Source organism: Uloborus diversus, chromosome 6, assembly GCF_026930045.1.
Source record: "Uloborus diversus isolate 005 chromosome 6, Udiv.v.3.1, whole genome shotgun sequence".
Lineage (NCBI taxonomy): Eukaryota > Metazoa > Arthropoda > Arachnida > Araneae > Uloboridae > Uloborus > Uloborus diversus.
Window position 1 is genome coordinate 140,690,249 of NC_072736.1, and position 25,730 is coordinate 140,715,978.

Sequence of the window (25,730 nt, forward strand, 5' to 3'; positions counted from 1 at the left end):
AACAGTTCAATCTCTGCACCTGGAAAAAAATTATAATGAAAACAAATTACGTCTTAAAATACATGCCGAGAACCAAACTATAGATAATAATGCCATTTAGCAACCATGTTGCCAAAGTTTTCGCCAAGCCTCCCACCAGTCACATGATGTATCCATGAACCAATTTTTTCATTAGCAAGTCTGGGAAAACTCGGTCTACTCTTATTACTAGTCTATGCTTCAAACTTACAAAATTTTGATGTTCTGCATCGTTTCTATTACAAATCTTTACTGTTGCCATCAGAAACGAAATTTCTAGTATGTTTTTGAATAAAATCTAGTGACAAAACTAACTATGAGGCAGTGAGAAGCAAAAGGATTTATAAGAGCATATTTTCGAGTTTGAGTAAAACGCGTTTAAAGGTAAGGTCTTAGTTAGGCTTGCATTGGAAAAAAAAATCCAAATCATGCTGTATAGCAGCACCTACCAGAGCTACTAGTACTATGTCTTGTCCCAAGATAGAGGAGAGGTTCACCTAACATTTAATACTGGTTATCTCCAAACTTTTGAATTGTCACTTACATTCATTTGCTTCTCACTGCCTCCTATGTATGAAGTAGACTGGTTCATGACATTGTGACAAGGAGAAGAGAGTGGGTGACAAAAAGTGACATCACACAGTTATTGTAACAATATGTTTACAAAAAATATGACATGTGACAAGAGGAAGAGTTAGGTGGAGTGTGACACTTTGTGATAAAGGGGGAAGGGGGTCAAATATGTTGGAAAAAAGTGCGACATCATTTAATGACAGCCCGTTAGCACTCCTTCAATATCTTATTTTACTCCTTCAAAACTTCTTCGTTTTATTTCTGAAATTGAGTACGCAGCCTATTCAAGTTTTGAGTAAATCATGTTAAAAGATAAGGTCCTAAGTAAGATTTAATTGCATTTTTTTTAAAAATCATGTTGTATAGCAGCAATTACCAGAGCTAATAGTACTATGTCTTGCCACAAGATAGAGGAGAGGTTCACCTACCATTTGTACTGGTTATCTCCAAACTTTTATTGTCACTTACATTCATTTGCTTCTCACTGCCTCCTGTGTCCCATTCCGTCACATAAAATGGCCTACTACAAGACAAAACTTTAAAGCAATCTTCTAGCATTGATCGTAGCTTGGAAAAAGAGATTAACACACACAAAACAATGAAAATCTTACACATGTTTTGAAGTCACAAAATGAAAAAAAAAAAAGAAAAAATATATTTATTTCAATTTTTGGCATCTTGAATTCAAATTATGTTTTTGCAATCACAAGCGTGTGTGTGTATGAATGCGCGTGTGTGTTTGTACAGGCACATGTGTGTGTGTTTGTGTAGGCGCATTTGTGTGGGTGTGTGTGTGTGTGTGTATGTATGCATGTGCGTGCGTGTTGTGTATGCAGTGCTGTGTGTGTACGGGCGCATGTGTGTAGGCGTTCGTGTGTGTGTGTATGTAGGCATATGCGTTGGTGTCTGTGTGCAGGCATGAGTGTGTGTATGTGTGTAGAAGTGTGTGTGTGTAGGATATGGACGCAACCTGGAGACGGTTTTCGCAAGAGGAGCAGCATCGTGAGGCCTGTCGACGCGACGGTGGTGCTGGCAGAGGGAGGTGGTGGGAAAATAAAATCATAGGAATTCAAAAAGTCAAATGAGAACAATAAGCATTCGTGATTGCTCAAAAAGAAAAAAACTTCCTTAAAAAAATGAATGCAGTTAGAAAATTATTGTCTGATAGATGTCACATGAAATGGTCCTAGTATGACAATGACAGCAAATTTCCAATTTAATTGATACTTGAATGCACAAGCGTATAAATTTATTCCCAAAAAGCGAGGAGATGGAGAAAATCTCCAATTATGATGATAACAACACAAAAAGTTATTAAAAATGAAAGAAATATTACTTGTTTCCTTTCAGTACATTATTTGAATAGAAACTGAATTGTTATTTTTCTGTGCATTATCAAACTGCAGAGCTTAACGTTTGAAGTCAACTCTTTGTTGGATATAAAATGAGTCACTTGAATACAACTGTCTTAGCCCATTGAATTCTACATTATCTGATAAACATTTTTCTATCTTTGACTCAGCATGGTTCTTATCTAGAGTGCGCCTGAAAGCTCCTTTTCTTATAAACGTAAATTTGCTCATCTGTTTTAACAAAAGGAAATATTCTGCTTTTGACAGTTGTGTTTGTCTGGGATCCTTTCAGTTGGTTATTCTGCGGTTCGGAGTTTCGAGGTAACCATGACATAGTGGATGGTCTCCCACTGACACTTTATTGCCCCGAGTCTCAAACTATATATATTCTCTATTATAAGTAAGGAGAGCGCATTATTTATTTTTTTATATTTTTCCAGAAGTTGAAGTTAATTTAATAATAAAAAGAGAATTTATTTCAAAACTGAAGTTAATAATTGAGTTTTAATAAAACATAATCAACCTAATATGAAGACAACATTTTGAATTTATAAATGCAATATGTTTTAAAGAAAAACTCTTCAAATAAGCGTGGGAGTAATCGGTTTTAAGTCAAAATTATAATAATAAAAAAAAAGACAAGCTACTGCTGTCAAAAATCATATAAATTTAAAAGTTACTCCAAAAAACTTGCTGTAGAAATTAGGTGAATAAAATGGACTTCTCCTGTTTCTCCAAAGCATTCGAATGTTTAAACTGATGATAATAGACATCGACTTCTGCTTGAACTCTATGGATAAACTAAAGTTGAAAACCTTTTTATTTTCCTCAGCATTAAAAAAAAAAGTTTTTAATAAAATAAAAGACTTAGTATATAATAGTATTGAGTAACGTATAAAAATGAAATAATTCTATTATTGCACCTATAGTGGGGCTTCAGTAATGAAGAATTATATTAGTATTTACAATAAACTTGGAAATACAGTGGAGCAAGTAATAAATTTACTGCTGGAATCACATTTACGAATATCATTGGTAACTGTAGGCAGTCAAACTGAAATTTGCCTTTAGTCAACATGGAGCTTCAAAAACCATAATAACTTTACCAAATTAATCATGAGTATCCTTAATGAAAAATATTAAAATTGAACAAAATATGACTTATTCAATAAATTGCCAACCCATTAGCCAGGGCTAAAGCGAGCCCTGGAGGTGGCCAGGGAATTTAGCAAGGAGATGTATTTCATATATTTCTGCTTTAGCCCTGGCTAATGGGTTGGTAATTTATTGAATATACCATGGCTTGCCTTCAATCTTCGAGTTGAACCGAACCATTGTTTCGGTCACTCGTCTGGTCTGTGCTAATTCTGTATTAGCTACCAGTTTGTTTGGCACTCTGGGCTTCCTTAAGAGATTATCCATCTCTAGCTCACTCACTTTCCTATGCCGGGCTGATGAGTGCTAATAAGCACGAAACTGCAGTCCTCGGCTGGAAATGACTGAGCTGAAGGTGTATTTCAAAATATGACTTACTCTGTCGACTATGTGCCACCTCGCCTCTATCAAGTTTGACAAAAACTGATATGTGAAACTTAAACTATTTCCTAATTTATTATGTACTTTATGATTTTCAACTTCTTTATTTCCAAAACTCAATAAAAAACAACTAAACTTTATCCCTGAAGTTTCTTCAAGCCTACCACTGTTTAAAACATCCAACAAACACTAAAACTGCTTCGATGCAGCTTACTTCTAGAAAACCAGACCCTATAAAACTTTAGGAAAAATACCCTTAAAAAATTGAACAACTCTTCCGTTGGAAACCTAGTTATTACCATTACCAATAGTTCCCTACATAAATCTCTCAATAGAAGTGCTGTAGACGTACTCTTACTACTTCTAAAGGATAAAAAAACGTGCCATAAAATCAACACATGACTAATTGTCTTTAATTGCACCAGCAAACTATTGGTTATCGGGGAAGCTTTGAAACTTTATAAGACTAAATTGAGAGATTTAAAAAGGTAGTTATTTTTCATTCTCTAAATCGGTATTTGAAGTCATGGAAAATAGAAAGATAACGATAATATATCTCATATATGGCTTCGTAGAAGACTGTCGATCAGAGGAATATTCTGTGTGCTGCAATGAATGCCTGCACAGGTGAAAATTGAGGAAATCGAATTTGTAGATGCTCTGTCCAAAGAACCCCTAAACATCGACTAATCCTTTACTACCATCGCATTTCAGATGCAAAATCAGCTGTCAAGTAGAGTTGTCCCGTAAACCAGTTTAACAGAGAGCCTCTGAGCATAGCTTTTGACAGTTCCAGAGATTCAACATCTCTATTAGACACGTTAATATTAAATTAGTGTAGGCGTATGAAGGTTCTTACAGATTAAACAAGAACACATACTCACTGTAGAAAACTTCTCAAAAGCTCAGTTTATACCAAGTATCATCGAATAATGCAATTTTCAAAGAAAAGTACGTCAAACTTGCTATTTTGCCACTAGTGGGCACACTGATGAATAGTCTTTGCCGCCATGAAGTATCTGAGTTAGCAGACACCATTATCAAAACGTTTGATAAAATTGTTGATTTTTTTCTCTACTTTCATTGGCTATGGGTTCGAGAACAACTATTTTATAATTTTATCACGACACGTAAGTGACGTTAATTAGTGGAGAACAAATATAAAACTAAGTGTGCTATTTCCCAATATTAAATATGTTGCGAGCTTTATTTTATTTTATTTATTTATCTATTTATTTATTTATTTATTTATAGAAAACTTCAAGGAGGTATTTTTTACATTAACAAATTGGATTTTTATATTTTGAATCTCTAACATCTGAATAAAATGCAAAATTTAAGAATTCACAAGAAGAAAATATTTTTATACACCACTTTTTATGAAATACTATGCTGCTTTTGAGCGTTGAAATACTCTTTGCAAATTTAAAGGTTTTTTTTTTCTTAAATGTTTGCGAGTTTACTGATACATATTTCAAATGTTTAAATTATGAATATTATCAAAGTTTGAAAAATCACTTTTGTTTCAAATAGAGTATTTCAAATAGTTTTCTAATAAATAGTCTTTAGAAAAACCTTTAGTATATTAGCAGTTACAATGATTTCCACAGTTAGAAATCTATTTCCTAAACACCTAAACAATGTGTCATATTAAGCAGATATTTCTCGCTTGTGTGACATAAAACTCCCTAAAAGAGTTAAACGGAACTAAGTGGAATTGATCTTCTAATTAATTAATTCATTTACCGCATTTTGAGTTGACATTTTGTCAATTTTATCGACAATGAACACTTAAAAAGGTTTTCAACTGGCATTATTATCCGATGCATAAATTTCCATTATTCATAACAATAATGAAAAATTCTTAGTATTAGAATTTTATACGATAATTTGCTTTTATTGAAACAAAAATAGTGATATTTTTCCTAATAATTTAAAAGGTCGATGTCTATGATTAATTATGAACGTTGATCTATGTATACGCGCTAACGTCGTGAAAATGTAATAAAGATTAGGTTTATTATGAATACTTATCCCTTTCTTTTTGAGAAACTTTTACACATTGCAGAATTCACTTTTGCATTTTGTCTATTAAACAATTGAAATATTTCTAATTACATGTATGTAAAAAAAGATGAAGTTCTAAACTGTACTATATGTAATTATTTAAGCTTATCACATTAATTGAACATTTTAGTTTATTAGCCTTAATTTATATTATAAGCTATACTGGTATATTTTAGAATATGAGATATTTAATTAAAAGTTTACATTTCGAAAATCAGCTCACCAATTTGGTTTAAAATTGTATACAATGATTTGATAGTGAATGATTAATTCTCAGAAATGGTAGATAGGATCGAGCTAGTTAAGTCCGTACCAAATATTCGGTTCTTCTAAGATTGAATGGTAATCCAATGAAAGGTAAATGTTGCATTAGGAACAAACACTCGTGTGCGTTACTTTCCTTTTGAAACTGCGCTATCACAGTTCAACTACGAACTTCTCATCCGAGAGAGTCAAAAATACTTTTTGAGTGTCCGGATTCGTTTTGCATAATCTCCTTATTATTATTATTATATTTTTTGCATAGTTAAAAACAATCATCAAATTGAGAATCAGGGTAATTGATTTGATGTTCACTGGTTAAAAGTCTTACTCTGATCTTGTACTACGACTCCGACAGCCATCTATCTGAAAATACAAGAGGTGGGGCACCTATATCAGATGCGGCAACTCACCCGGATTCACCCTAGACACCAAAAAATAAAAGTAATCTTGCAGAAATACATCATAAAAAAAACTAATTTTTTATGGTTTTGATTATTTTCAGTATTTTTGAGAACATTGCTGTCAGTACTGGAATGATTGGTTGCATTCGCCGACTGAAAATAGGAAAGAAAGAAGTAGATCTTCGATACCCGAGTTCCAAAGATATAATACGAGGAAGCAGCATTCGTAAGATTTATTGCTTGTATTAACATTTTTTTTCTCCTGTTTTTGTTTAACGTAATTTATGGGTGCAAGAATTATGTGTATTACGTTTAGAAGGATGTGTTTCATATTTCATGTATAGTCGAAACCAAAATTAAAAATATAGGCATTTGGGAGAAGATAATGTAAAACCAAAAGCAGTGCGTTGGGATAGAATTTAATGAATATAGACTAATTGCAAAGTTCAAAAATGGTGTATTTAGAATTTTTTTTTAAATCGATTTTTCCGTGTTTCTTTATAAATACGTATTATTTTATATTTTTTTGAGACGGAAAGACTGATACGGTTTGACCACCGAGGAGATGGAAAAGCTAACTTCCGGTATACGGTGGAAATAGACGCATGTAATAGTTTTCGAGGATGCCATCTTTTGTAAATGTGTGTTAGCCTTTATATTAAACAGAGTCGCAATGAAATGAACTAAAGACGCGCAACATTTTTTTACTCCCCCCCACCCCCTTATTCAGATAGACTTGTCTGAACTGGACATTTGCGAAGACCATAGCAACCGTTTGCGGAAAGTATCTAGTTTTCATTCCGGTTAAAAACGCGTGACTTTCTGCAACAAATTTCATATTCGAAATTCATCGCACTGAGATTTGAAAGTTTTAGCACTTTCTGAAGAGTTTTGAAATCGTCTATGAATTTATTCTACAGTTCCCATTAAATGCGACATGAAAAATGGACGCAGAAGAACATTTTGATGAAAACATAGTGGAGGAATTAAATAAAAGATCTAAGATAATAATGCAATGTTAATATGCACATTTTTTTTTTCAGTGCAAAATAAGCGATCGTATAGATATAAAGACATCCGATCTTTTTATTCAGATTTTCACCCCTTTAGCTATGAAAAAGTGGTTTGCTTGTAAATCCAGTTTCTGCAGTTACCATAATTATGTGCATCTTAACTTTCTATTATTATATTTTATTTTTCAGAACAAAGGTGGGTAATCAATTCCCATCAAGTAAGCTCTGTCCTTGTTAAACGTATACAGTTTCCGATAAAGCTTAAAAAAACTACTTCAAACAATTAAATCCATCCACATATTTTTTTTCTCCTGATAAATTTTAGTTTTCAGGCTTGTGCCGTTTCTGAAATTTGTAATTTAATACTAACCGCACACTACGAGGTATATCTTATGTATGTCTATACTTTCTTATCATGTCGTCACGTTTAGTTCATTCAGAATATGGACTCAAAGTATAAGTATAGGTTTAAAATTAGCAAAAAGCGACGAGAATATTGATTTTTTTTCTGTTAATCGAAAATATGCATGAAATCATTATCTAACATGGACATTAAAATTGTGAAAAAATTCCTACTAATAAAAAGTTTCAACTTTTATTTTTCGAAATGTCACCTAATTTTCACACAAATGGTTCATTTAAACTTTAAACATTTTTTCTCAGAATGCTATTTTTCCAATAATCATTCAAACAGTAATTACTCCCTGTTTAAATCATGAATTTATTTTATTTATTTATTTATTTATTTATTATTTTATTTATTTTTTGCTATAAAATCAAAATAAACTGCTAGATTTGTTGATCCTAAACCCTAACTGATCGATAAAAAAAAAACTATTCTTATGCAATTTCAAAGCTAAGTGTTCGTTTTTTTATACTTTGGTTCTTTAAGTGCATTTCAAAGTTAAGAAGTACCATAAAATTTACGCGCTGTGTAAATCTGTTGTTAGGTTCAAAGCATAGAGTAGAGTATGGCTCATCAGTTAACATCCACTATTGTATTTGTGAATGAATTAAAATTTTGCATTCATTGCTCAAAAGTAAGCAAATTGACTAATCAAATGTTAATTAGTTATTAAAAATTATTTATTATTATTATTATTATTATTATTATTATTTAAGCGATTAAACAAATAATGCATTTTTACTGTATAAATACCTAATTTTTAAATAAAAATTTTAAAAATCAAACATATACGAATACCATTAAAGGTCTCCCACATGCTTTTAATGAGAGCATTTACCTTATTATGGCAAAAACCTGTCAATAGATTTTAAAATGAAAAATATAGTTATTAATTATAGTTTACCAACTATGAAAACTATCTAACGTTACACGGGTGTTAGAAAAAACTCAGCTATCGTACAAACAGTTTTTAGCTCTGTTTTGTTATGTTTTTCTCAATTTTTTCATACATTGTCTCAATTTAATTTTTACATTTCGAAACTTGCCATCTTCTGAATTTTCGAGGTCATGTACAGCAATAATACGCCTGAAATAGTAGTTTAATAACCCTTAAATCAAATGTTTGCATTCTCCAAAAGATTTTCCTAGAGACAGAATGAAAAACACTTGATTGTAGTTTTTCAATTGTAGGATGCACCCCACTATATTTTGACATTACAAAAGCTTTTTGATTGTTATGGTTGTAAGACCCCACCTCGCCAGAAAAGAATCCACACATTTATGGAGAAAAAAATCCTTCATTCTTTTTCAATATCTTAAAATAATGTTATTTCAAAATAAAATTATGCTTAAGTATTGAGCTTTATTTTCTGTAGAAAATGAATTGAATTGCTCTATCTATACCAAATGAATGAATTTAATTTTTGTATTTCAATAGATGAATGCGGATCCACGCCTTGCATTAATATGCCTTGCAAGAACAAAGCTATCTGCGAACCAGTTGGAGAGAACGATTATACGTGCTTTTGTCTGCCCGGATTTACAGGTTAGGTCTGATAAATGCATTTGAACTGAGTTATTCATGGAAAGATTTAAATTATAATGACTCAGTATTTCAAAAGAATTATTCATATTTATACTGAATGAAATAACGTATTTACAACTTCCGAACTTGATTACACAATAAAATCCATTAAATAAATTAATAATTCCATTTCTTGAAATAATGAATCTTTTCACGCCATTTTGGGGAAAGTTATGCGTTTATTGAATGTGGTGAACAATATTTTAAACGCAATTTAATTTTTATTTTTTTTATGTTTCCAGTAATATTTTAACTATTTATTCGGTGTGTATACAAGTAAGTTGATTAGTAAAATTTAGAAATTTTTGCGGCCCAAGAACAAAATTAAGTTTGTTTTCTTTAAGAAGAAAATCTCAACGAAAGGACACATGCAATGCTGTCAGGTTTTTCTGAAACATTAGTTCTATAGGGTCAGGGGAATGTTCTATAGGGTGGGGTGGAATGGGCATGTGGGGTGGAATGGGTAGTTTATTAATCTACCAAGTTACAGAAAAGAAAAATATTTTTTTTAAATAAAAACACTCATGTTGTTTACAATAGTTTGACTTTATTTTGGTTCAAGAAAAAACTAAATGGAAAGTCAGTTTAGTGGCAGCCTTCTTGTAAATTATATTGTAACAATCATAACTAAATGATATCGTTGAAATTTTGTTTTCAAGATTTTGTTTGAATTTTGATAGCGTTCTTTTGCTATTATTTTCATTAAGGGAAGTCTCCTTTGTCAACTGAAAGAAACAGAAAAGAAAAAATTGATACATTTTAAGAAATATGTTAAAATATTTTAAGTAGGGTGGAAGGGGTATAATATTAGACTTAAAAACATAGGTTGTGGAATTTACATTGTTTCTCATTAAAAGTTATTCTCTGAAGTAAGTGTTGTTCATTTTATAAAAAGCTTCATATTCTGAAATTCTTATGTTATGGAGTTGCTTATGGTTGCACTAAATCTGGTTGAATGGAAGACACCTCTTTAAAGAATGGTTCAAATTTTTCGCAATGCATCTGAAAAGACATGCAAGCCAGCTGACCTATGAAACTGTAAAGCATGCTATTGATAATGAAATTATCATTTGCCTACCGCTTAATACGAGTCATACCATGCAACCACTAGACAACGCCACAACTGACTAAATAAATTGAAAACCAGTCTGATCAAACTTCCATTCCACTAAGCTTATGTTCAAAAACAATATCTACAGGTGATTGGGTGCTGTTCAATTGTTAAGAACTTTGTTAAGAACTTTAAAAAGTATTTCATTGCTCATGTTCTGTAATCTTTATATACTTGTGCTTATGTTGTAAAAATTCTTAAGAAGTCTTTGATGGGAATTTTTTTCACCCTCCCCAATAATACGAAAATGGAGATTGAAGGAGAACAAATCATTAAAACCTAAGTCAGCCAATCCTCAATAATCGTGGACATTATGCCTTTAATTGCAGTTAATTACAGACTATACTGTTCAAACAAATATATATATTATATTAATAAATATTTGTGAGAAAATAATAAATAAATTCGAGTTTTCAATTTCTAAAGTTTAATTTAAAACAATACTACTCATTTCACCCCACCCCATGGGGTGGAATGGGTATAAAAACAGACTTTGAAATAATAGCTTTTTCACTAAATAATAAAATTATTTCAGTAATAATAACTATGGATATGTGAAGTGTATTGCTGAAATGTAAAAACTCAATTAAGGTTTTTTAATTGTTGGATATCAAATTTGAATTGTTTGACAATCATTTGAAAAATGCCTGTTTTTATACCCATTCCACCCCACCTGACTCTACAGATTGAGTTTGAAAAAATAAATAAAGCTTTGAGAGGTGATTATGTACACCTAGATGATTTTAAATAACGTAGCGTTACCACTTTAAAAATGATTTCATCATGCGGGATCTGGTCATTTTTGTTAAACTCGAAAACTTAAAAGAGAAAATAAAAGAAGGAAATATTGCTGTTGAACAAAAACTTAACATGAGCCAGTCTTTTGTTAGCCCCAACCCCCAATTTGAGGAAACCGATGCGGAAAAGCCTCTTTGAGCCTCCTCTTCAACGTTGGCAAAATTGATAGTGCTACGTAATTAATTCTCCCGAAGATTTGTTGGAGAGGAATGAAAATCAAGGATATATCCTTTATAAGTATGATTTAAAGAGGAGGAAGGGGTACGATCAGAACCTTTACGCAAACACATTTAGCCAAAAAAAACTTTTTAGGAACTTCAACTTCGAGAGATTTCAAGAAGAGAGGCTTTGAACTATGGAGTCTCCAATTGCTGAGCTGACAATTTTCTACCAGTTAGATGTATGTAAATAAAAATGTCAAGATGTTTCAACTACGTGTAACAGAATAAAAAGAAACCATTATTTTTCCCAAGCAACACTGCACCCCCAGATTATAATCAAACGCTAGTTGTCCAGTCAGCAGCAACGTCAATTCAAATGAGCAACACAAGCTTCTTCCCATCCACAAGGCAAATATGATTCAACCACCTAGGACGTTATCCCCTGCTACAGTAAATCATTTTTGCATTCATCTTATTTTATTTATTCTGTTGCCTCCCTGACCAAATATAATTGGGGCAAAGTCCTAATGCTTTGATTGGGATCTGAAACACCTTTCACAAGGCTGCCAGGTTAGGTTTGTTTAGTTATAGTTTTTTGTTATACACTAACCTGGTTTATACAAATCATTTTAGCAGTTAGTTATGGGCAATTCCATGTCAGATCAATTACCTTCTTGACCTCCTCACCATTTTCGATTTTAATGAAATTTCATGTGAAGGAGACATATGACAAGATAAATAATCCTCCCAATTTTCAGAATTATACTTGTAACATTTTACGAAATACAGGGTTGTTAAAAACAAAGTGCGAAATAAACGGAAAGTTGGGACATGCAAATGACTGTAACTACTATCCTAATAACAGTGGATTAAAAATTAAAAAAAACATTGGGAAATTAAACAATATAGCTTTCTATTGGTTTAAAACATGGCTTTCTCATGACAGGTTTAAGTTTCAAGGTCATTTACCGTGACTTTTGACTTTGAATATCTGAAAACACTCCCCCTTAGAAGTTTTTCAAAAAAATATAGTTATAGCTCCAACGCTGTTCTTCCACTACACCAAAGCTCCAACGCTGTTCTTCTACTACACCAAAACTTAGGCTGGGATCACAATGGTGAGAGATTGCAAAAAAATCAGGAATGTTTACATATTTTGTTACATATTTTACATTAATTCTGTCTTAATTTTATTGTTTTAATTTTTTATGCGCATTCTTCAAAAGTGCATATTTTGACAAATCGACTGATTTCTTAAATAAGAGCTAGAATATTACAGAACTTTTGTTTGATAACCATAATTTTTATCCTTAATTAGCAAAAAATCTTGGAAATAAAAAAACAGCCAGTTATAGCCTATGACAAAGCTTCCAGTATAATGGCAGAATTTTGTTTCACAACCAATGTTAGAAATTCTATTCCAAAATTAATAAAAATATTTATTAAAGTCCCAAGAGACCGGCTAATAGCTTCGAATAATCAATAGTTCGAGTTACAAGAAGCTGTATGTAAACATTCGTATTTTTTTGCAGCACCTTGACATTACGGTCCCAGCCTAAGTTTTAGAGCTACAATATGTATATTTTTAAAGAAATTCTAAGTTGGCGTGTTTTGAGACATTCAAACTCAAAATTCACGGTGAATTGAATCATGGTGAACACTTGAAAACGTTCACACCATTGACGCACGGTGAACCTTGTAACTTAAACCTGTCGTGAGAAAACTATCTTTTATACCAATAGAAAGCTCTATTCTTTAACTTTGTAATGGTTTTTAAATTTTTATTCTTTTGTAATTAGGGTAGAAGTTACAGTCATTTGCATGTCACAACTTTCCGTTTATTTTCCACTTTTAAAGTTTTTAACAGTCATGTATTTCGTAACAATTTTGAAGTAGAATTCTGAAAATTGGCAGAATTACTTATCTTGTCGCATGTGTCCTTTACACGAAATTTCATTAAAATCGGAAATGGCGCGGAGGTCAAGAAGGTGACTGACCTCACATATTAAATTCCAATGTAAAACATATGAACATTCTTTATTTTTTCCCAGTACCTTGCCATTGCGATCCCAGTCTAAGTTTTGGCGTAGTGGGAAAATAGCGTCAAAACTGTAAACTATATTTTCTTGAAGAAATTCTAAAGGGGCATGTTTTGAGCTAGTCAAGGTCAAAAGTAACGGTAAATGACCTTGCAACTTAAACCTGTCGTAAGAAAGTCGTGTTTTGAATCAAAAGAAAGCTCTATTTTTTAGCTTTACAATGGTTTTTAAATTTTTATTTTACTATAATTAAGAAAGAAGTTACATTCATTTGAATGTCACAACGTTTCCTTTTTTTTTCGTACAATTGTCGTTAAAATCATAAATGGTGAGGTCATTTTTTTTAGATTGATTTGACGTGGAATTTTCCTTATACAGCTGATACTTTCCCGGGTACAAAAAAAAAAAGACTTAAAGACAATTTTTGAAAGTAGAAAAAAAAAAAAACTCTTACTAAAAGAAAATATTGCAAGATTAACTGGCACAAATTTGTAGAGAACTACAAAAACGTGTTTCGGGGTTACAAGGAACCCCTTTTTTGATGCGAATGAGTAGAGCTATTGGATAAAAATACAACCAACAAAAATCTGATGTTTCGTCTAAAAACTCAAGTCTTTTGCATAAAAAGGTGGCTCCTTGTGGCACCGGAAACCGTGTAATCTCTGCAAACTTATGCAAGTTAAACTTATGTAGTTATGCAAACATTGCCATACTTTCTTTTACTTTTCCCACACAAAGGTGTTTCTTTATTTCTGAAACTATAAATGTTTAAAACTGTAAAATACAGTGGTGGACAAAATTAAAGACTCAATTTTTTTTTAATTTTGTTTCAATTGCAACATGACTCAGTTTAAATTATTTTCATTGAAGTAAAGATGAATAGTTGAAGAAATAGTTCTAAAATTAGTACATCTTATCAATTAAATTAAAAAATTCATAAAATTAGAAAATTTGCAAATTTAATATTTTATCATTACGTGAAACCTGGACATAAGTATAAACTCAAAGGTAAAAAATCCAGGATTACGAGAAAGTTTCGTTCGAAAATGTTAATTTAACGCCATAGAATGAATAAATGTTGCCATCAGTGATTACTAAAAGTTTTGTTTTTGGAAATTTAGAAACATATAAATGCATCGCTGGACAAAATTATAAACTCATTTTTTTTTTCATTTTTTCAATCATAATTTAATTCAGTTAAAAAAAATTTTGTTCCAGTAAAGATAAATAACTCTCTCAGCATGGTAAAGCAGGATTGGCATTTCTTAATGGAAGATAGAACGCTGAAGATTACCATATAATACTGGAAGATCATCTCTTACCTTTTGCTCATCTGATTCCTGGAAGTAACTGGTTATTTCAGCAAGATAACGCGAGTGTACACACAGCAAAAAGTAAAAAAGAATGGTTCAAGCGCTGGGGTATCAAAGTTACCAAATGGCCAGCTCGTAGTCCGGATCTTAATCCGATTGAAAATCTTTGGGGGACCACGGTTCGCAAAGTTTATCATGATCGGCACCAGTACCAAACCATAGAGGAATTAAAAAGGGCAATATTTTTAGCATGGAACCATATGCCACTGCAGCTGTTGGAAACGCTTGTGAAATCTGCATGCCCATTCGCATATTCGAGGTAATTCAGAAAACTGGGAGCCCAACTCGTTTTTAAAAGTTTGTAGTTTACACTAATGGCTAGATTTAATGCAGAGTTAATTTTTAAAACATTTCAAATATTGATTTTTTTTTCAATTTATCCATGTTAATAGCAAAATTACATTTTCCTAAATCTATGCTTTTGTTTTACTGAAGTAATTGCATATGTAACTTAATTAAACTCAAAAAAATTAAAATTTTGTTAGCTTATAATTGTTTTTATGCAGTATTGTAAGTTTGTAATTTTGTAATTCAGCATTGGTTCATTTTTGGACATTAAATGATTAAGTATTTTAATAAAATTCTACCAAACTTCAGAGTTTCTTACTTTTGTGAGTTGATACTTTTGTCCAGGTTTCATGTGTATTATAAAGATATTAAAGTTGAGATTTTTTAATTAAATTATTTATTTCATAAAGTTTATGAGTTATACTGAATTTAGGACCATTTAGTCAGTTATTTATCTTTACTGGAACAAAAAATTTTTTAACTGAGTTAAATTATGATTGAAAAAGTGAAAAAAAAAGTGAGTTTATAATTTTGTCCAGCGGTGCATTTATATGTTTCTCATTAATTTCCAAAAACAAAACTTTTAGCAATCACTGATGGCAACATTTATTCATTCTATGGCGTTAAATTAACATTTTGGAACGAAGCATTCTCGTAATCCTGGATTTTTTACCTCTGAGTTTATACTTTTGTCCAGGTTTCACAAAATGATAAAATATTAAATTTGCTAATTTTCTAATTTTATGAAATTTTTAATTTAATTGATAAGATGTACTAATTTTAGAACTATTTCTTCAACTATTCATCTTTACTTCAATGAATGTAATTTAAATTGAGTCATGTTGTAATTGAAACAAAAGAAAAAAAAATTCAGTCTATAATTTTGTCCACCACTGTATAATTCAACTACTTAATACGTAGATTACGAAAGGTTCTAAATAATAAGCAACGTGTTAAAATTATGTAACGAATTTAGGATAGTATAAAAGCTAGTTTTCTAGAAAGCAAATATCTTAGTCCACGGAAAAATACCCATTTAAAAACATTCTATCAGTATACGGACATTTAACAAAAAAAGAGGAAAAGGTGTAAAAACGGGCACAGGTGTAAAGATGGCCAACCTTCCCTAGAGGCTATGGGAGGCACTGAGGGATGGCTACGAGGACTGTAGATGGTGCCATTGTCTAACATATGACAGCAGAGAGCAGTTGGGAACATTCTTTCAAGTAGTGTGGATGAAGTGTGAGTTACGGTGCTTAGTGGTGTGGTTTTGGGCTGAAAACTTTTAAGAGGTATGTGAAATCGTTTTCTTTTCATCTACTAATGTTTAGTTAAAAACACTTTCACATTGGTATCAGAAAAGCGGAGATCTTATGCTACATTTTGAAGCACATCTTTAGTCATGCACGCTTTTATGTAACATGTGATAGTGTCCATCTTTTTTAGGTGTAGTTGGAGTAAAAATGGGTCCCCATTTAAAGAGTGCCCATAACTATAACACCTCTTTCCTTTCACTAACAAAAATTATTTATCAAGCGACGTATTATCCATCTATCATGATGGGAAGTTCTCTGAACATGACTCGGAGAGAGGCGTGGGTGAAATGTGTTATTTGCTAAATGTGGGCACACTAAGATTGTGGGTGAAATGTGTTATGTGCTAAATGTGGGCACACTAAGATTGTGGGTGAAATGTGTTATGTGCTAAATGTGAGCACACTAAGATTGTGCGAGGGCTGAAAGAGTCATTTATGTTTGCAATTTCTATAAATTCCGCCCCTCCCGTAATTAATAAACTCTTTTGCATTTTCTATTGTTGTATCCAGTTTATTAACTATTTTTGGTGGCTTTTTTGAAGTTTTTGTAAATCGCCGTTTTTGAAATAAATTCCTTGATATTAACCATTTTTCGACTACTCGCATTTAGGAAACTTCTTATACATGTTAATGAAAGACAAAAATCTAAATTGTTTTGAATTGAAAGTAACTTTAAATCAAAAACAACAGGGGGTGCCCGTATTTACACCTTTTCCTCTACCATCAATAACATTCGAGCTTTACAATGTGCATATTTTATCGATTATGAAAAAAAAAACGATTGGATTGGAATATTTAAAAAGCCAAAGTTAAAGAATAAGTTATTTTAATGGATTTCGTGTATTTTTCCAGCATTTATAATTTTTTCAACTTTTGGAACTTTGTTCTTACCGTGCTAACTTAATAATTTTATTTATAGAAAATGTCCTTTCAAAAATTCAATGAGGTCAATACTTTTTACTCGAAATAAATTTCTATTTAATCAGATGAAAAAACACGTTTTTATCCAGATATTTTTTTATTAAATTAAATGGAAAAACAGGTCCGTATTTTTATTATTGGATAATTTTATGTTGTATGTTTTTCAAAATTTCTTAACGCATACAAAATGTTTAAAAAGATTACTTTCTTAAAGTAGGTTTTCACCTGTAATTTTCTTACCCTTTGTTTTTTCTCTTTGTTTCTTAACGCATCTAATCAAATTTGTGCTTCATCATAAACTTGAGTGTTCACATCGAAATGCAATTTGTAACATATTTTAAGAAATAACGAAAGAAAAAATTTAACTTGGAAGTAGTTATGTTGAATCTTAAATTTGCTTTGTAATTAGAGCATATTGCGTTTTTTCCTGATATGCACAGTATTTTTTTTAAGTAAGACGTGTTCTAACATAGGAAGTAATGGGGCTGAGTTTTTGATAATTTAAAGAAACGCAAAACGGAGAGAAGCAAACACTTATTTTTTAAGCAAATTTTGCCTCCGTTCTTATTTTAAGAAAATTTATATTTTCAGCTCTTCTTCATATACTAACGTTTTATGTGGTTATATTAAAGCAAAAAAGTAAATTATTTGCTAGAAAAAAGTACACAGTATGTTTTAAAAAGTTAGTCTTATTTATATTAGTATCAAAATATAACTGAAAACATATTTAGTAACATATAATTATTTAATATGTGTCACTAAATAATATTACGTAATTATGTGTCAATCAATATCGGAATAAGTATATATATGAATCATCATTTAACTATGGAATAATGTTACTCTCAAACAGAATATTATATATATATATATATATATATATATATATATATATATATATAAAACATCCTTAGTCCTTCATTTTGCCAAATCATCCCATTCATAATACTACAACACTTCTAAAGCATATAATGAATGCGGAGACGTATCAAATTAAAGAGTTTGACAGTTTATATTGTTTATGCTTTTCGCTTTGGAGCCAAAACCGTCATGATTTCATTTTTAAAGTATCGTAACCTACGGTATATTTCTAATATTGTTCATAGAATGTTTTAAAAAAAACACTTCTTGAAATAAGTGAATGAAGCTATAAAACAACTTAATAAACAATAAGGCAGAATAGTCAAAAATGGGGCCCTTTCATTCCTGAAAAATATTTAAGCTTTTCACTAAATTATTTATTTAGTCTAATAATATTTATTTATATGAGCAATTATAATATGTTTGTATTATATTTTCATTTCATTATTACCCGTTACATTTAGGAAGAACATGTGAGTCCCTAGAAGATGCCTGCCTAAACAATCCTTGCTCTGAAGGGTCCACCTGTGTACCACATAGTGAACATGGATTTATATGCAAGTGCTTGCCTGACCATTCCGGAAAACTATGTGAAAAATGTTAGTAAGCCTTGGTTTTGTAGTTAAATTTCAGAATATACAGCAAAAAATATATGTTATCCAAAAAGTCTTTCACACATTAGAAAAAAGCAGAGAAAAACAACAATTTGTCGCATGAATCTACTGTTTGAACAAGAATATTTTACAAGTTTACGAATCTTTATGACATGGTAAAAAAAAAGAAAAAAGGAGAAAAAGAAATCCAAATTGCGTTTAATGGTGGCGTTGTACCATAACAGTAAGAAAAACAAATGAGGAAGTGAGAAGCAAAGGGATGCAAGTGGAAAAATTAGAAATTTGGAGATAACCAGTACAAATGGTAGGTGAACCTCTCCTCTGTCTTGGGGTAAGAGATTGTACTAATAGCACAGGTAGGTGCTGCTGTACAGCATGATTTAGAAAAAAAATTCAATGAAAGCCTACCTAGGATCTTATCTTTAAACGCGATTTACCCAAAACTTAAATTAGTCCACTTGTATCCCTTTGCTTCTCACTGCCTCAAATGTAATGGGAGGTGCTTAGTCTTTTTCTTAAACATAAAGTAATACCTTTCATTACTAGAGTTGAATGTACACACCGTTTGATACTCAAACCACACCTAAACGGTACTACAGTTCATCCCATGTTTTAGCCAGCATGGACTATGGAACAGTTGCACCTACTTGGGTAATTTGTATTTCCAGATCTTCAATGTCAGCAATGCTACACACTTTGATGCAAATGAACACAAAAAAAATAAATAAATAAATAAATATAATCACAAGCATGTGAAGTATTCTTATGCAAACCACATGCGAAAATTTGTTGTTTTTTTATGATTTTTATAAATGTGTTAAGAATTTTTCGGACACCTAGTTGTTTAGAACATGGTTTAATCTATAGGTCTGAGTCTTAGCTCCGGTGTTCTCACATTCCTGTATTATATGTAATATGGTTGCAATACAGAATGTGAAGTTTTGTTTACAAATTAATATTTTTGTATGATAAACTCATCCTGCTGAAGTATGAGTTTTGCAAGAATAAATCCAACATGTTAACATGATGCAAAAATTATACATATATAAACTGCCATTGCCCCTATTTTTAAAATGTTGTAAGAAAATCATAATACTAATATACTTTATTATCATAACCTACCGGGCTTCGCCTCCTAATCACTTCGCTCGCTGACCACCGTTCCCTATCTATGTGGCTCAATGCCAGCTGCGGCGTGTGACAATTGATGATTTTAGTGCTTATACCGCAAAATATCCTCCAGTGCATCAAAGGGGTTATTCTATTAAATGCATCGAAAGGGTTGAGGATATTCTCAGGAAATCCTTAAAACTGGATGTCCGAACCTTTAAGGTTTGTAGGAATGAAACTGGGCTGAATGGGTTCCCATGGATGCCCTACATCTAACGGTACCTGTTTTGACTTGGTAGACAGTTACAGCGTAGAGGCTATAGGGCTAAAGCCACGCACACAGAGAGAGACTCGCACAGGTTGTAGTAATATAGTCTAGCGTACTCATGTCCATGCTCGCTTCGCTCTCCAGCCCCCGTTCACCGCATGCGGCGGCTGGGCATAAACCTTACCTTCGGGGGTGTACAAAGGAGGCTCATCCCCTTACCACTTGTCACTTCGCAATATCTCGCCAAATTTGGTGGCTACGGTGATTCGTCCCCAAATTTGGCAACCAAACCGGATAAATGTCGCCAAACTTGACGCTACTGGTATGATTACATTTGAATGGTATGGTTTTTGATTCATATTTCTGGCACGTTAAAATTTTGAGGGGTGAGCTAGGACGGAATTGCTTCCTCCGGATATCTTATATCCAACGCTACCTGCATCGACTAGGGAAAAGCTAAAAGTCCTGACGAGATAAGATTAAAGGCAGATAGACACATACACAGCCAGAAGTGCACAGATTTTAATTATATATATAATTTTAAACCAGGGTTGCCAGCTGCCCCGGATTTTGCGGAGTCGCTTCGCAAAAATGGCGAAACTCCGCGGCTCCGCAAAGAAGTTCTTTTGCTCCGCATTTCCCGACCAAAGGTTTTCAAGCTTAAGTTTTGCTATTTTATCATAACGAACATGTAAATATGAGAAATTAAAGATGCTTATAATCAAAGATTGAAATAGTGTGATTAAAGATGCTTATACTCAAAGATTGAAATAGTGTTTAAAGCTGTTTTATTGATTTGGAGATAATTACTTTTACACTCGCGCTTAAAAATGATTTATTAAAGCAATAAAACAATTTTAGATAAGTGGTTTTAGTTACTTTTATAGATATTTTTATACATTACTGATCAGCTCCTCAAAATTTTAAATTTGCTCGTCAAAATCATCACAGATGTTTCTCAAATAGTTTCTCCAAGGTTGGCAACCCTGTTTAAACATTCAAAAAAATTACGCAAAATTGCTTAATAGCAATATTATTATATAAATATATTTTTATGCATAAAATTTTTTAACTTGGCATAAAGCAGAGCGAATGCATTATCTTTTAATTCTTTTTTTATTTACAATATCTTTATCAATTCTTAGCTGTCATTTTTTCCTTTTCTTCTATTCTAGCCAACAAAGATATAGACAGTATATTCATTCCTGATTTCAGCGGACAGTCTTATTTAGAATTTCCAACATTATCTAATGTCCGACAGGCATTCAATATTGAAGTGTGGTTTATGACTCGCTCTCTAGAAGGAACTGTTTTGTACAACGGACAGCAATCTTCAGGCAAAGGTGATTTCATTGCGATAACGATTTCAGATGGGTACGTGGACTTCCGGTTTGATCTTGGCAGCGCTGTTCCGTCCGTCTCGTAAGTATTCAAAATATTCTACTACAAAACTTGATTACTTTTGCTACAGTGACAACTGCAGTTAATTTTGATCACTCTTTAAAACGAAACAGCTTACTTCCGTCACATCATGAAATTGAGATGTCTGTCCAAAATAAAATCGCTGTTCAATTTTTCTCGGCTTAAAATGACTTTGTATATTTGACGGTTACTGTTTTACTAATACTTTTAATAATATAAATAAAGAGCTTAACTTAAATATCAGAAAAGGTTCAGCGTTGGCGTCTTTCGCCCAAAGGTGCAGGTTCAAACCTGTGTCCTGTCGGTGGATTTTCAAGACGAGGAAAATCAATTACGTTAATGCCGTATGATTATGCAACATGTGCAAGATCCCTCGTGCACTTGTTTGGCTTCGAGCTCTCTTGGCAAAATTAAATTTGCATCGAAAATAGCCCATGTGCCTCAATCTAGGTGAAAATTGGGTGTCAAAAATAAAGTATCCAACGCAACCCGATTAGAAAGAAAAAGACGGCTCTACAGAGAAACGAGACTTTAACTTATGGATACAAAAAATACTGTATCAATTTGCTTAACCAGAATGCAAACATGAATACATTTTAACTCATAATAAGTCAAAAATAGCTAAATTTTATGTATGAATGCACTAAATATTTTACTTTATTTATTATGATTTAAATCTACCTAATGGAGTGTAACGCTAACATATGGCAAACATCGATTTGTTTCACTCATCAAATTTTTATCAAAAACTGCTAATTTAATCGCAGTTTACATATTACACTCAAAACAACATTTTTCAATTAATTACACATGTTACAATCTTTTACATTTTAATTCTGCTCCAAGCGCTTGATAGGTTTGAATTGCAATTTAAAACATCATAAATTTCAAAGTACACACATCCTAATGAAGGTATCCAATTTCAAGATCAGATTTTAATTTAAATCTCATTTCCATTTTGATTCTCTTGAAGTTTAATTAAGTTTTTCTGATGCATTTCTTGAAAAATCTTTTCTTTAATCTACATTTGATTATGAATTCGCTTACGTAAGTGGTATAGGCAAAGTGTTAATAATGAAAATGTTGTTTGAGGCAAAAAGTCTCAGTTTTAATGAGTTTACTTCAGAAGCTGTCGTGCTGTTTCTTCTACATTTTCCATATTTTTTGACTTGAGAAAGCTTACTAAAAAATCTAAGCTGTACATTTTTTTTTAAGTTTTGCTTTTGAAACAAAAGCTGTTTGTATTTTTCATGTTTGCGATTTTTTGTCGGAGTGTTTCCTTCTTCATTATACTTAAATCCATAAAAATTCTTTCAAACAGGAACTTATCGTGAACGTTATTGAAAATTCTTTTAGGGTTTTTCTTTCTAGTAATATTGTTTTTCGTTTGCAAAGCCTGAGGCCTTTTTCCCGTCTTTTGAATGTTTAACAGCAATCCTAGTTATGTGTTGTCGAAAAATGTACAAGATTTTGTTTTTTAAAAATAGTTCCGTAATTATTAGTTCGCTGCAGAAAATTAGTTTCTTGGCTAGTAGACCGTATCAGAAAAAAATTAGCATGCTATTTATGAAGCAAAACAGTTTCCTTGTAGGTAATCATAATTAGTTCACAGTTCCTTAATTCTTAATTCCAGCTGATTTAGTTTAAAAAGGTTACTGAATCTTTTCTAAATTTATGCGTTAAGCTCGTACTTGCATCATTAACTTTCAAGCACTGTTAAAAGTATTTAAACATTAAGAAAAGTTGTCTAAATTACGGGAGATGCGAAATAGCTAATAAAAGCTGTGTTTCTCTTTGCTAAAAGATATGCACAAACACGAGCACAATTATATATATTTTCTTTGTTTTATTTTAGGTAACATGTTTTTTCTTATTTTCATGCATTTCAGAGGAGTTGTCAGCATAAGGTAATAATTGTATCAGTATTTATAGCATTTTTCTTTTTAAAAATCTCTTAACTCCGTGTGCATAAAATGTTTGTAGCAACATCAAATTCCTGATAATAAACCGTTTCCGTACTTTTTTTTAGATTTGTGATTCAGAGTTAAGCAATTTTTTTTTCTTTTTTTATTTTTAAATCATCACAATTTTCTGACATTTGTTTTTGACCAACTTATTCATTACATTTGAAAACTTGTAAACTCGTCGAAGCTTGAAGCTCGAAAATTATTAAGAATCTTTTGGGTTATTTTGTACGTGCTAGATATAAAAGAAAGATGAAATATGCTTGGGTAAAAAGTTTCCTTGTGATAAAAGTAACACTTTGATTTTAAAACAAATTGCATGTATATTTCAGAAATGTTTAAAGCCGAGCTTTCTAAGATGAAAAATATGAAATTACTTAAAATTTCTGTTGAAAAGATAATTAAAACAAAGGAACAAATAATATTTTCGATTGAAGCAAATTTCAGTTACTTGGCATATTATTGAACACTATTGTGGAGAAAAACTCACAAAAACATCTTTTACTTTATTATTATTATTATTATTATTATTTTAAGTTTTCCTTTTTTTTAAAAAAAGTGACACCTTTTAACTAAAATATCATAGGGGAGAAATTTCTTTTCGATTGCACTCCGTCTCCAAGTTTGACAAGAGAGGTTTTTTTTAAATCCTTTCCTGTATCGATTTTGAAAAATCATTACGGGAATGGATGCATTTGAGTTCTCTAATGGATTTTACATCATGTATGTTGCATCTAATGCTTCAGTGATGTGTGTGATGTTTTCAAAGTGCCGCTGCATTTTCTTAATGCCTGTAAATAGCTTTTTTTTTTTTTGTTATTTTATGCTCTCAGTGTTTTGTAATATTTTTGCGCTTGATGGGGATAGCGGCGATTATCTTTGTTTCTTGTCGGTTTGCACATAAAGGTGATGATTTCGCTTCCATAAGTCATTTAATCGTGGAGGGCAGCAATGTACCTTGAGTTAAACCTTGAAATGCACAGAACATCTCTGCTATCAATTGGAAGAAACAAACAAAAAAAAAACCTATCATATTTACCAGTTCGTTATCACCCTAAGACGGACTAAGACGGAACTACATGCAAAAAACCAACAACCCGGTTATAAATTCTATCCAGAAACTCTAGTTTCGTTCTTGTTTGGACTCCAAACAAGGATGAAACTGTGGTCTTGAAAAAGAATAACCGGCCTGTCGGTATATTGCATGTAGTTCTGATTTAGCCCTGGCCTTTTGGGCAGTAACTTGCTGCTTAGCACCCAAGATTTGGCTTTAAATATATAGCGAGTTGAACCACACCATGGCTGCGAACTCTCGCTTGTGAAATAAATTTACTTTCTCTACCAGTTTATAGGCAATCTCAGTTTTAACGAGATGGCATCTGCCTCCAGCTTGGTTATTGAATATTCCAGACTGATAAGTCCATAACAAGGACGAAACAGCAGTTTCTGGATGGGATAACCGGGCTGTGGGTATATTGCTTGTGGTACAATATTATTTTGTGTTACAGACTATTTCCTACATTGCTTTCAACTTTTGACCTCATACAGCTGTTTTTGTCTAATGAGCGACAATATTATTTAGTACTAGCCGCCTGCGGCGACCAGCTGGTCCGCCTTTTTACGCCGTTCGCCTTTTTGCGCCAGAGTTGCCGCCTTCGGCGGCTGCTTAGACAATTTAGCGACGGTATTAATCAATGTTTTTCTCCTTTTTCTCAATATTATCATTCGCCTTTTTTACCGATGTTGCCGCCTTCGGCGGCTGCTTAAACAAATTTCGTGGCGGTATCAATCAATCTATATCTATGTATATCATTAGTAGTTTGAATAAAATATTTTCTAGATCTATCTCCAGTTCCGTCGTTTGGAATATTTTTAAAGGAGGGGGAGACACAAACGACGTACTCTTCATGCAAATTTTGTCGAAAAATAACAAAAAGCACTTCCACTTTTATGTGAAGGCATTGTTTTTTTAAAGTCATGGTGTGTGTGTGTGGGGGGGGGGGCACTGACACCCCGTTGAAATTCCTTAAATGACGGGCATGCCTCTTTCTTGCTGTCCATCTGCTATATCGAACTCTATATTTGACTATCTATCAATCTATACGATCTGCGCATATCTACCTCCTGACAGTACAATCTTTTTTTATTTATATAAGTATTAATTCGAAAACAAACATTTTTTGTCCACTCAACCTCTATCTATCTCTGTATCTACCTAACCTAACCGCCAATTCGTAACAGAAACGAACATCATGCAAAAAATCGCGGAC

General features: G+C 32.1%; 1 protein-coding gene across 1 annotated transcript in view; it reads left to right on the forward strand.

Moving 5' to 3' along the window:
• LOC129225314 (agrin-like) overlaps positions 1–25,730 on the forward strand; it is a 338,344-nt gene that overhangs the window by 276,050 nt on the left and 36,564 nt on the right. Inside the window, 5 exon segments of the mRNA XM_054859904.1 lie at positions 6,313–6,437; positions 9,069–9,176; positions 18,547–18,681; positions 21,250–21,496; positions 23,386–23,403. Coding sequence (XP_054715879.1) covers positions 6,313–6,437; positions 9,069–9,176; positions 18,547–18,681; positions 21,250–21,496; positions 23,386–23,403 — 633 coding nt within the window.